This window comes from Cricetulus griseus, chromosome 6 (assembly GCF_003668045.3).
Source record: "Cricetulus griseus strain 17A/GY chromosome 6, alternate assembly CriGri-PICRH-1.0, whole genome shotgun sequence".
In the NCBI taxonomy this organism is placed as follows: Eukaryota; Metazoa; Chordata; class Mammalia; order Rodentia; family Cricetidae; genus Cricetulus; species Cricetulus griseus.
In genome coordinates, this window is record NC_048599.1 from 112,131,231 (window position 1) to 112,144,878 (window position 13,648).

General features: G+C 35.5%; 1 protein-coding gene across 2 annotated transcripts in view; it reads left to right on the top strand.

Annotated features, from left to right (window-relative positions):
* The window catches only part of Kcnh7 (potassium voltage-gated channel subfamily H member 7), a 454,061-nt gene that overhangs the window by 387,672 nt on the left and 52,741 nt on the right, over nt 1-13,648 (top strand). For both annotated transcript variants that reach the window (XM_035446851.1, XM_035446852.1), the window contains exon 9: nt 9,154-9,353. In XM_035446851.1, the coding sequence (XP_035302742.1) occupies nt 9,154-9,353 (200 nt within the window). The remainder of the gene's footprint in view (nt 1-9,153; nt 9,354-13,648) is intronic.

Below are 13,648 nucleotides of genomic sequence, written 5' to 3' on the forward strand. Positions count from 1 at the left end.
GATTACATCAAATTCAATGGCAAAGAAAACAATCTAGTAAAGACTAATCTAGTAAAGAAACACATATACCTCTGAAAAGGTTTTACTTGCTATTCAGAGTATAGGAGGAACTCTAAGATCTCAAACAAAAGTCAACACAATTTAAAAGAAACAATAGGCTTTAATGGACATTTATCAAAACATGACACATAAATGACCAAGTTCAGCAAAGTGCTCAGCATCTCTAATCCCCATGGAAACGCACATTAAAAATAGAATACCTCTTTCCACTCTAGCAAGAACGTCTATTGTCAAAAATACAAAAAAAAATATGCTACAAGAAAAAGCCCTTAAACACTGCTGGTGGGAACATAAATTAATGCACCTATTATGAAAAAAATAAAAGTACAGTATGATGATATACCAATTTCACTACTGGGATTATACACAACGGAAATGGAATAAGTCAGAAAGATGTCTTTATATCCTATCTTTACTCCAACACAATTCATAATAGTTAACAAATTGGAAATAACCTCTGTGCCCACTAATGGAAAGACTGACAAAAATGTGTTACACATACATATGGATGGTAGCAACAAGAAAGGGGAGCGTATAGGAGGAAATTAGTAATAGAATGGCAAATAATGGGTAATAACATAGTTGAATAGGAATAAGAAATTCTGATGTGCTATTAATATGACCATAGATAGTAACTATTTAAATGATTTTTACTGTTTTACCATTTAAAATGAGAAACATTTAAATACATACATTATCAAAATGTTATATGATACCCCATCAATATATAGATTTATGTTTCTATATTTCACTCACAAACACACTTAAATTTGAAATAATAATGAAGAAGAGTGTAGAACTTTGAAACTATGGAGATTGCTGAATGGCTAAAGTACTTGCTGTGCAAGACTGGTTGGTTGGTTGGTTGGTTGGTTGGTTGGTTGGTTGGTTGGTTGGTTGGTTGTTTTTAATCTCCAACAACCACATAAAAAAATTTGGGCATGGTGACAAAGTTTCTCTAACCCCTAACTGGGCATAGAGACAGGAGGATTCCTAGAGCTTGAAGGCCACACAGTTCACTGACAAGATACAAGTTCAGTGACAGATCTTGCCTCAAAAAATAAGACATGGAAAACTGAGTGAAGAAAATAACCCAAGTCAGACGTCATGCTGTGGGCTCAACACATGCCTGCATGGCAAGTGTACATGTATATACATATACACACATATTAATATAGCTATATAACACACAGAGAAAGATGGTCACACATGAAAAAAGTAAAAAAGAAAGAACAGTCAAATATTTTTAAAAGAAACAGTATAGCACTATGTTATTGGTTGTTTTTTACTCTTTCTCATTTTTCCCTTCAGAGACCTTCCACCCAGCTCTCAATAAGTAAACAATAGAGTCTTATTCTTATTTACAAATGCCCGGACTTAGCTTGACTTATTTCTAGCCAGCTTTTCTTAACTTAAATTCTCCCATCTACCCTTTTGCCTCTGGGCTTTTTCCTTTTCTTCTGTAATCTTCCTTTCACTGTTACTCTGTAGCTGGCTGTGTAGCTGGGTGGCGACCAGCTTTTCTCACTCCTTGATCTCTCTCCTCCCAAATTTCTCCTCTGTTTATTCTCTGGGCCAGCCAGAGAATAGCCACCTATCCTTTCTCCTGTCTTGCTGTTGGCTGCCCAGCTCTTTATTAGACCAATCAGGTGTTTTAAACAAGCAAAGTAACACAGCCTCAGAGTTAAACAAATGCAACATAAAGGAATACAACACATCTTTGCATCACTAAACAAATATTTCACAGCATGAACAAATGTAACACATCTTAAAAATAATATTCAACAACAGCACTATAAAATAGTAATTTAAAATTAATTATAGCTACAATGACACAAAGAAGGTGTGATCCAGAAACAAGAAAGGAAATAGACAAAAGACAAGTGGAACTGACAGAAATGACAAGCCAGTGAGGCCAAGTGATGGACAAATCCTCAAGATGAGGGGAGCAAGCAGAGAAGTGTTCAAGAATACAATGACTTTATTTCTTGTCAAGATAGAGAAAAAATATAAACTAGAGGTTCAAAAAGTTCAATGAATACTAAAACTGTAACTAAGACATATCAAGTCACATTATCAAACTGCCCAAAAACCAGTCATAAATTAAAAAAGAATTAAAAGGTGACAAAACCAAGACATTATATACAGCAAAATAATAAATCTAAATTGACAGATTTCTTATATATAATGGGATCAACAAGACAATAGGAAAAGATCTCTAAATTGCTGAGAGAAAAAGAGTATCTGTCAACATGGAAATTTATAATTAAACTACATTTCAAGGAAGGACAAGGGAGCAAATGATTTGATTTATCTATCATAAGAAGACTATAAGAAACGGAAAATTTTTCCAAGGAAAGGAGAAATTTACCCTGTGAAAGTCTGGAATGAAGAAGACCAAAACTAGTTAATAAATGATTAAACTGAGAACATTTTCCCTTGTCTTTATACATCTTCTAGATAATTGACCAATGTGAAAATAATATCTGTGAATTGATAGGTTTTATAAAATATGTGTCAGCAATAGCACAAAGAAAGGAAGGTGGAGTAGAGTTCATCACTCCTGTGAAATCCTGCGTCATCTGAGCCAGTGTTAAGTGTTCAAGAAAGAAATAATTACATGAAAAGTTAGGAACTAAGTGAATGAAAATTAAAATGTGCCCAAATCTATAGGAATTAGCTAAAGCGATGTTCAAAAGAATTTTTATTATAAAGTTGAAAGCTCTAACTTAAAGGTATACAAATAGGAAAAAAAGAATGATAGAGCTGAGAAGAAATTAAGAAACTATTTGAACACATGCAGAAAGACAGTGGTGAACATAAATTCTGGCTCTTTTTTAAAAGTTAGTATAATTAATAAGCCTTCTATTATGCTGAACCAAGCTACAAACATCCAGAATTGCAAAAGGGATATTCAATTCTTCGGACACTGAAAAGCCAAATTATTAATACTGTTATCCAATTGGGGTAATGGCTTCTTCATCCTTGCTGCTCTGTCTTGGCTGCACCACTCATCTGCAAATGGACTAGGGCTCAGTCCAGGCTAACTTTCATCTATGCTATGGGCCCTCATCATGCATGGTCCCCAGGCATAATAAATCAATGCTCTTAGGCAGTGGTTCTCATCCTTCCTAATGTGGTGATCTTTTAATACAGTTCTTCATGTTGTGGTGACCCAGAACCATAAATTATTTTCATTACTACTTCATAACTGTAATTTTGCTACTTTAGTGAGTCATATTGTAAAGATCTGTGTTTTCCAATGGTCTTACACAAACCCTGTGAAAGGGTCATCCAACCTCAAAGGTGTTGTGGCCAACAGGTTGAGAACCACTGCTCTTAATGGTACAGTTGTAAATGTTGATTTTATTGGTTTGTTTGTAAAGTCCCAGGCCAAGGTCAGCATGGTCTCACCACTTAGGACACAGCAAAGGACACCATGAAACCAAACAAATTAGAGAAAGGAGTCCTTTTGCACACTTTTGAAGAAGAGCTGGATTCTGGGGCTTGAATGCCAAGTCAATCATTGAGTGTTTTACTAGTGTGAAAACCCCTTTATTTAATGCCCAATACCACCACCACCACCACAGCAAAAATACCATTAAGAATTGATTTGTCGTTTATGATTGACAACTTACAACAAATTGCATTATGGATAATATTATAACAAACACAAGAGACCTTTAAAATAAAAATTGTTTAATTATATTTCATCAAAATTACTTTTTTGTCAATGACATTGTTCAGTTGGGTGTGATGACACATGATTTTATACCAGCACTTACAGGTGCTGGTATACAGCACTTACAGGCAGAGACAGGTGAGTGTTTGAGGTCAGCCTGCTCTACACAGCAATTTTCAGATCAGCCAGGACAATATGGTGAGATACTGTCTCAAAAAATCAAATGGCATTGTTTAAAACAAAGAAAGTGGAACTGATAAACTTGAAGAAAGTATTTTGAAGATATGCATATGAAAAAGATTAGCATCCAGAATATAGTAAGAATTCTTACAATTTCACAAAAAGATAATTGAGGGGTTTTGTTTTGTTTTGTTTTTTAAGGAGCAAATTACTTTAACAGAACTGCACCAAAAGGACACCTGCATGTAAAAAAAAAAAAAAGTACATTTAAAAGTGCCATTAATCATCAATGAAATGAAAATTAAACACTAATGACACACACTATACATGCTACCATGGTAAATTTAAATTGACACTACCAAATGTGGACAGGATATAGAATAAATGGTATTGCCATAGTATGCTCGTTGCAGCATAAAATAAGAAAAGTTTGGCAAACAACTTATTTCTTGTAAAGTCAAATAGTCATACCACACAGCAACTCCACACCTAGATGTTTAAAACAGAAAAGAAAATACATGCCCACACAAAGATCTATACACAAATGTTCTTGACTGTTTTTTACTGTATGGAAATGCTGTGTTTTCCATCAGCAGATGAGATAAACAAACTTTGTATCGTTATGATTTAAAAGTATTTTTTAAAAAAAAATACTGATAGACACAATGGTTCTCAGAGTTATGCTGAACAAAAGGCAAACTTGTGTATGGAATATGCACTGTGGTCCCTAGAGATGAAACCTGTCTGTAGTTCCATGTCTGCAATAAGCACGGGCAACTGAGTGATGCAAGGAAGGATTCTGGGATGGAAAAACAAGCTCATATCTCAACAGGAATGTTCACATTTGTCACAACTGAAGAACTACACACTTAAAATGGATACATCTAGTTATACATTTATTATGCATCAAAAATTTTCATCCTTTGTTTACATGTTTTTAAAATGCATAGAGTAGATAAAAAAGCAAACTGTGGTGATTTTGATAGAATGCAAAGTTAATAGTTCATTAACATTTAATATGTGCTGCTATGGGTGGGTATGGGCTGAAGGAGGCTATGCTTATTTTGTTTCTCTAATACTTCAACCTGAAGTAAAAATTTTGATGAAATCGAAACTTTCCACTGAAAAAGCCCTAATGAAATGTTGAGTTAAAGAGAGGAAATCCTATATATAAATAGTATTACCTATTTATTCATTTATATGTTTATTTTGCCAATATATACTTGGCCAATATTCTATGCCAGTGAAAGGGCACCAACTAAATCAGATGCACAGAATACAATAAGTTGTTCTCTCTAGCTGGCAATGTTTTGCTTTAAAAAAGAAATGGAGTGGATAAAACCACATGTTTTCCTTAGGATTTTAAAATTCATTAGCTTAGAATTTAGCAAAGACATCCTCCAATTTTTCATTTATGTTTCCAATTCCATACTTGCAATCTATTTTTTCCATCTTGACAGTTTAAGCAATTCCTGGTTCTGTGTTAGGATTTTGAAACATTTTCACAGAGATAAAACTACTATCATGCATTATGGCCCCAATAAGAACTGATTTCTGACCACTTTCCCTCATATTAGGAGTTTTGGGAAAAAGAGCTTGTTAGGGTCTTGTGCTTTCACTATCTGCTTCATGAAAATGTGACAGGCACTTTGGAAAGTCAGCGATACATAAAATACACTGTTACATATCATAATTTTTTCCAATGAGTAAAATATGTTTCTCACATGAGTCACATGAATCAATTGCATGTGAATAATGCTATCACATTAACAAAGTTTTAGTTTACTCAAAATAAAAACGATTTCTACCTGCTGCTACTTCCAAATATGAAGCAACCTAAACAGCTGATTGACATTGCAAATGATTGATGTTTTACACACAGGACATTGCAGAGCACTGATGTTTCACACACAGGCCAACTTAGCCTCACTCTAGGTTTCTTCTGTTAGCCAAGATTTTCACAGAAAAAGCAAACAGATACCTAGGATAAAGAAGTGATCTACAGAGTTTTGCAGGAGAACCAAGGCATAATTTCATCCTTGGTTAGTACAGTCCAGAGTCAAGCAAAGATTAATCTTCTACTCTAGACAGTAAGAGAGGAAAAGAGTGAACTCTCCTACTCCAACATCTACTCAGATGTTGATCTCAATGGATGATAGCTACCTACAAAGGAGAGATCAATCTGCATTACTTATCTCAAATGCTAATTTGAGATATGAGTCTCAACCAGACACACCCTTACAGACATAGAATGTCATACAATCACATTATTTGAATGCTTTGCCCTAGACAAGTTGCCTAAATTAATCCTCGCATGTCCTAATTTTTCATGTATTTTAATAGATGATCACTCCTTTCCCAGAAACATCCTTTTTTTGAACATCCATGGCAAAGACTATTACAATGAAGCATGGTAAGATATGCTAAGTAAATCAGCTGGGAAGGAAAAGGTCAAGAAAACACATTAATGGAGCAGAACCTAAGTCTGGTAGAATCTACTTTTTACATGAGCAAAAAGCTTTTAGAGTGTTTCAGGAAAATGCATTTCAGGAAAAAGATGTGTTGGATGAACATAGTTGAATCTCACACTTCAAACTATGCTGTTGCTTTTGATGCTTCTCCCACCTGCTCGTGTAATGTGGCCCCAGAGCCTGAAGCCTTCATCGCCACATCAAAGCTCTTGACAGATTCCCAAAGACCCATAAGCAGAAAATATATCATGTGATCCTTCTATATGAAATACAGTGCCTCCATGTAAAATTATTAGAAATGCAAACAAAAAACAGTAAGAATATGAACGTTTTATTTTAAATAAGAATTTAACCCAAAGGCTGGAGAAATGGCTCAATGGTTAAGAGTGCCTGTTGCTCTCACAGAGGATCTGCATTCAGTTCCCAGTGCCCAAATAAGGGGTCACAACCACCTACAATTCCAGTTCCAGGGATCTGACACCTTTTCTGGACTCTGTGGACATGATATACATACATGCATACATACATACATACATACATACATACATACATACATACATACATGTGAAAAACTCCTATACATTTTTTTAAAAACACTATCCCAAGAAGAATGAATGAGTATATTCTAAATGCTGAGTGTACATGGGTATCATAGCACTTTCTCCCAATAGATGAGCAAAAATGTGGTACAGCTTTCCTGGCAAAAGTTAAGCAATATATAATTTTTTTCTAAGACAGATGTTTGTATGTACATCTATAAGATCAAATTGGAATAAATTAAAATTACATACAAATTCATACTAAGAAAATTCTGTTCCATGAGAAAATTAGTCAATCAATTATTTGAAAACTCAAAAGTGTTGAAAATTCGCAATACAGTTTTATTACAGCATTAGATTCCAGGGTGTAATAGAAATAAGTCCTTTTTTGAAATTAGTATTTTAAGTCTGATTCAAGATTTTTGGAGGCGGGGGTTTCAGGACAGGAGTTATCTGTGTAATAACCTTAGCTGTCAAGGAACTAGCTCTGTAAACCAGGCTGGCCCTGAACTCACAGAGATCCACCTCCCAAGTACTGGGATTAAAGGCATGCACTGTCACTGCCCGACTCAAGATTGATTTTTTACTTTTTATTATAATATCTTATTAATTCCTGGAGAATTTTATACATGCATAGAATGTAATTATGGCCCCCTTCCACCCATTCCAGCTCCATCCATTCTTCCAGCTCTCCTCCCAATTTCATGTTACTACCCACCTTTTTTATAACCCACCAAGTCTGATTTGTGCTATCCATGTACTCATGGATATACTGTCATTCTCCAGAGCATGGTTGATCTCCCAGGATCTATGACCTTAAAGAACTGGCTTTCCCTCCCCAAGAAGCCATCAGCTGTCAGGAGCTCTTTCCTCACCTGGCTTGTTCTTGTGTAGGCAACCACAACCCCTGTGAGTCCATGAGTGGATTTGGTCCTGTCAAATCTAGAAGACACTGTTTTGCTCTGATCCTCCGTGACTCTGGCTCTTTAAATCTCTCTACCTCCTCTTCCTTAATGTTTTCTGAGCCTTGGAGGGAGGGGAAAGTGTACTGTAGATGGCTGAGTACATTTGTGGCTGAGTACTCTTAGTATACTGGCTGTCTGCATTTTGACCCATTGTGATTTTCTGTGTTATCTGTCTGCTGCAATAAAAACCACTGCTGATGAGGTCCAAGGGTTTCACTAATACATGGGTGAGAGATAGATTTAGGGAGTGGATTGGCACTATGCCCATTAGTAAAGTAATGGTGATGGGTTCATCCTTGAGAATATGACCTTCCCAACCATGTGTTCTTGGCCAGATTTATATCACTAGTGCCCTCCTGTGGAGCTGACAATAAATTGGTTACTGTTCCATTACTATTGCACCCATGGGCATATCATCCATATTGGTTATTATTTTAGCTCTAAGAGGTCACAGCTGAGTAAGATTGTTAGCAATGTTTCCCTCTAGCAGTCTGCATATCATTTTCAAATACTCTGAAAGCCAGCCATCAGGGTAAAAGCTCCCTGGTCCATACCAATTTGATCTTTCTATGTCCTACAACAATATCATGTGGGAAGAGAGATAACCATATAGAAACCTACAATTTTGTAATGTAGACATATATATGATATATACGTGTTTGTCTATTCATATCATAAACTTTAATTTGAGTCAGCCTAAACGGGGAATAATGCTCCTCCCAAAAGCCATAGGTCACCACATAAAAAGTCCAGGACCATGCTTGTGATACTTCTTTTAGTGTTGTTAGTCAGGGATGTCCTAGAAACCCCCAAAACAATATAGGGTATTGCTATTGTTCTTAGTTGCCCACCATAACATAATGATAAGTCTATATAAATTACTGAAAAGGTAGTATTAAAATCCCTAGAGGATGTTTTTGCCTAATGAATTTTCATTGAAAATATGGCAATGACAGTTATGATTTAGCTTACTACAAATAAGATGGTTTATCACAAATGTATTGAACATCTACTTAATGTTCTTGGTTGCAGGTGTATCTCATAAAGCAATATGGGTTTTACTTTGAATCATGATGATTTTGAGTTCTTTACATCTCTTTATTTTAAAAATGTAAAAAGGATTGGTTTACCCAAGCATCAGGTTAAATTGACATACTTGGGTTAAATAATTAACATCAACACATTTGATATTCTGAGAAAATATATTATGCCCAAGTGCAGTGTTTCCCCATAACTTTGTTTTTTATCCAATCCAGCCCTAATGTATGCAAGCATTTTTGGGAATGTTTCTGCAATTATTCAAAGACTATACTCGGGAACTGCCAGGTACCACATGCAAATGCTGAGAGTGAAAGAGTTCATTCGCTTCCACCAAATCCCCAACCCTCTGAGGCAACGGCTTGAAGAATATTTCCAGCATGCATGGACTTACACCAACGGCATTGACATGAACATGGTATGTATTTCTGTTTCCCAAAACAGAAGCTCTGCAGGCGTTACAGCTATAGCTCAATGAAAGGCCAGTCTCGCCAGCTTTGAGCCCCGTGCTTTTGTTTCCTTCTCTTGGATGTTTATTTTCTCCCCTGGAGATAGTGTCTCATTCTCAATTCATGGCATTGCATGGTGCTATATCTAGTTATACTGTGTGGCAAAGGCATTATAACGTGATGCAAACTGATATAACTATGTGTCATAGAGTTCCCATCTCCAATTCAAGGAAACATTGTCTTAGCTAAAACTCAGGCTTTCCTGGTATGGCCTGGTTACAAGCAAGCAAGCAAATAAACAATAACAACAAAAGTTGCTGAACCCGTAAGCAATTAAGATCCAGAAAACAAGCTGTGACAATTCTGATGACCCTAAGCAGAGATCCAAGATTAACATATTTATTGAAGTCGGACATCTTAAGTATTTGTAGGAAAGTATAGGGACCTTAAGCATTTACTGATAGGAAGTTTCATACTTCCTTTAACAATTAATTATATTCTATTTCAATATACTTGGTTTAATGACTTTCTGCTCAAGGCAGAACAGATATTCCTTAGCACCTTTTAAAATATTTAAAATTAAAAAATAAAAAGCCTTTCACAAGCACCTCCTGAATCACTGCATAGAAGTCAACATAATTAAGATGAATGGGTACTGAATAGTTTTTTGGGGATTAAGAGCATTGCTCACATTATTTACTTTGCTGTTTGGCTTTAGAAGCTTAATGCTACAGATAAATTATACAACAAAGCCAAACCCCACTACTTATTACAGAGCTATAGGAAAAGACAAAATCACAGCACATCCTCATATCACTCCCCTGTTCTAAAAATAAATCATCCATATTTGACTCCATCAATTACGTGATGCCATTTTTGTGTGAGTGTATATGTACAATTCAGATTACTATTTTCCCTTTGACCAGAGATGTTCTACCAAAAAGACAATGCATCAAAATTAGAAATCATGGTGAAGGCCATAGAACAATTGCTGCCAACTCAAAGATACATTTATATGTAGATAAATTTATCATAGCTGCATGTGATTTATTTGCTGAGAAATAAAATCATATTATCCTAAAAATTTTAATTTGAAAAGAACTAAATGAGTATATTTGAGCCAAAGAAATGTAGCTCAAACCTATGAGCTGTTATTTTCAGGTGTCCCAAAGTTCAGGGTGAAAAATCCTCTTAATAAATTAATCTCGTCTAAGATGATTTTAATCTTGTAAGAAAGAGCACCTATATATCGGTTGCTTTATAAACTGTTACAGTGATTGTTTAACAAAGATACCAGCATTCGAAACCACTGGGGAATCGCTAGTGCTGGGCTGGCTTAAGCAGTGTCAAGAATATTTAATTAAAATATGTGTCACTCAATTTTATTGTTTCATACTGCCAGAGTACTTCAATAACAGTAGTAAAACAGTCATTTATTTTACCTCCCTTCTCCATTAAAATCTCGATTTATGACCATTTTATGATAAAATATTTTGTGACAATTATTTACCTATCATTGTTTGACTCTATTACCTATAAATATGGTTTCTATACCACTTGCCTATTTACAATGTACTTATGAAAGATTTATCTCTTTCCTGTCTGCTTCACACCTTAACACATGGAATCACAACACCCACCGGTAAGAACAGGAGGTATTTATATCCAATTTAATTCTCGTGTAAATTGTGGAGAATACCCTTGTTATCTGTCAGGTTTAGAGCTTGTCAAATGATTTCCAGTGTTAGTTCTGATCTTTCTTGCATGATATAGCAGAGGAAAAACAGAGCAAGAAGCTGGGGAAGATAACCTGGAAGAGGCCAAGTACAGAATAGAAATTCTCCATTTTAGTAACAACTTGACCTCCAATTATGTTTATGTAGTTTCCTACTCCCCCAAAAATTTACTTCTCTGGCCCCATTCCCATGCTGGTAGAGGTTATGGGTATACGGTTTGCATTAGATAATTGTCATAAAGAAAATGTCATTCTCTTTCATCATCCTCTCTTCATGATGTAGGTGCTTTTCTCTCCTCTCATCTGCATGCCAGTATTACATGATCCTGGAGCGTGTGAGCTCTAAGCCATGTGCCGCTGAGACTTGCATGTGGTTTTGAAAATTTGACTTTGCACGAACTTCTTGTTTGTACATGGTGTCTACATTTTCATTTTGTGACTGCAAAGTGAGTAAAAGAAAACAAAACAAAACAAAACCTCAGTATGAGATAACTCTGAAAACAGCAAATGGAAGATGTTTGCTTTTAAGCACGATGTGTAAAACAAAGTTGATTAGAGAAAAGCAACTGTACTATTAGACTGTGGAGAGGTAAAAACAAACAAAAAAACCGTAAATTCAAAAAGACATTTTTTATTGTTTGTTTGTTTTTTACTGCCAAAACCACATTGTAAATGATTATTGTGTCTTGTCAAATGATTGTTGGTAGAACTGTAATTTTAAAAGTTGAAAATTAGCTAGTTTATGTACTGTGATGCACAAAACTACATCAAATTGTTGTATTTTGCATCAACATTCCATATTATTTCATTTCAGTATTTACAAATATAATTTGTCATAAAACATTCCAGGCCATTTTTTTTTTACTGTTCAATCATCTTCAAATGAAGTAGAGGTTACAAAACACACAGTTAATTCACTTAAAATTATTTGATGATCAAAAGCATTTGATTGCTTAGCAGACCACCAAAACATAGAAATAATTGACCTAAAAAAAGGTGAGGCTATATCCCTTACTCCTTCTTTCGTTTACTTTTCGTATACACTGTTGCCAGAATGTTCCAGAACAGAAAACAATATGGATTCCCTTTCACTTGAACCAAATGGCTCACAGTACAAAAGGAAAGGGTCAAGCAAAAAAAAGGTAGTGAAAAGAATGTGTTCTTCAGGGTCTGACTTCAGTTTTAGGGCTGTATAATTGTCTCAAGCATGTGCACAGAGTAATCTTGAAAATATTTAACTTCTGCATGCAGAAAATGGACTAGTTGACAATAAAGATACGTTTTCTCAAATTAGAGCTAATAGACTTTCAAAGAATATCTGCAAATCAAAGCCATCTCCTGACTCAATCTGAAACTTTCTGAAGTTAGCCAACATTATTTTAGTGAGAACAATAGCAATAAATGAAAACTATTTTCTGTCTAAGTGTAAAATCAAGTATGGTAGTATAGTAAGACTACTTAAAAGCTAGGATTGAATGAAGAAGATACTTATCGTCTAAATGGCCTTTATCATGATAGGAAGTAAACTTTGTAATTTAATATTACAGAAAATCGCTTGTGTGCATATAGTAGATTTGTTTGCCTTCCCTAAAATTTCTGCCAAGACAATAACCAAGTAATGGTTGAGAAACAAGAAAATTCAAGAGACCTTGGTAGTCATACTCAACCTGCCACCAGTCTTGAGCAAGTCATTTAATCTTTCTTCAGTTTCAATAAACTAACCATGTATAAGCATGGGAAAGCACCTGTATTTAAATATGATGTGTGCATCTTAATCTATCTGCTGCCCACTTCCTCCATGCCCTGTAGTGAGCATCTGAGCCTTCCTTATGGAGGATTTGGCAATGAATATAGTTCAAAACCAGTCTACTATGTAGGTATTAGAATTTTTGATTGTAGAGAACAAAGATAACCATTCCAGGAAACACAAGTAAGAGAGCAAGTAATCATACACACACACACACACACACACACACACACACACTGTGCAGGCATGTCTTTATTTAGTTGATTTTAGGAAGAGCAGGATGGGAGAAATTGAGGGGTTTTTTTGTTAGGACTGTTTAATGAAGAAAATATTGAGACATGAATATAGAAGGTATCTGGATTAATGGTCTAGATAAGAAATGCATTCTCCAGAAAGGTGAACAGATAAGAATCACTTATAATACAAACGTAGAAAAAAATAATATGGTAGTGTGGTAGCTTTCATGAATAAGGAAGAAAGAGCACCAACATGGTACTAAATGATCTAAACTCCCACATTAACCAGACTCTCAATATGGTGAGGAGGGTGGAGATATGAGATAGGAGTAGAGATGTGGTGAAACAAGCTTCTTTGACATGTCAATCCCAGTTCCCTCTCCCTCTCCTCCTCTCCTGCCACCCACCAAGTCCCCATCCCAAACCCTTTCTGCTCCCCAGGGATGGGGAGGTCTTCCATGGGGGATCGTCAAAAAGTCTGTCATATCATTTGGAGCATGACCCTCCCCTGTGTGTCTAGGCAAAGAGAGGCCTCCCAAAGTCCAT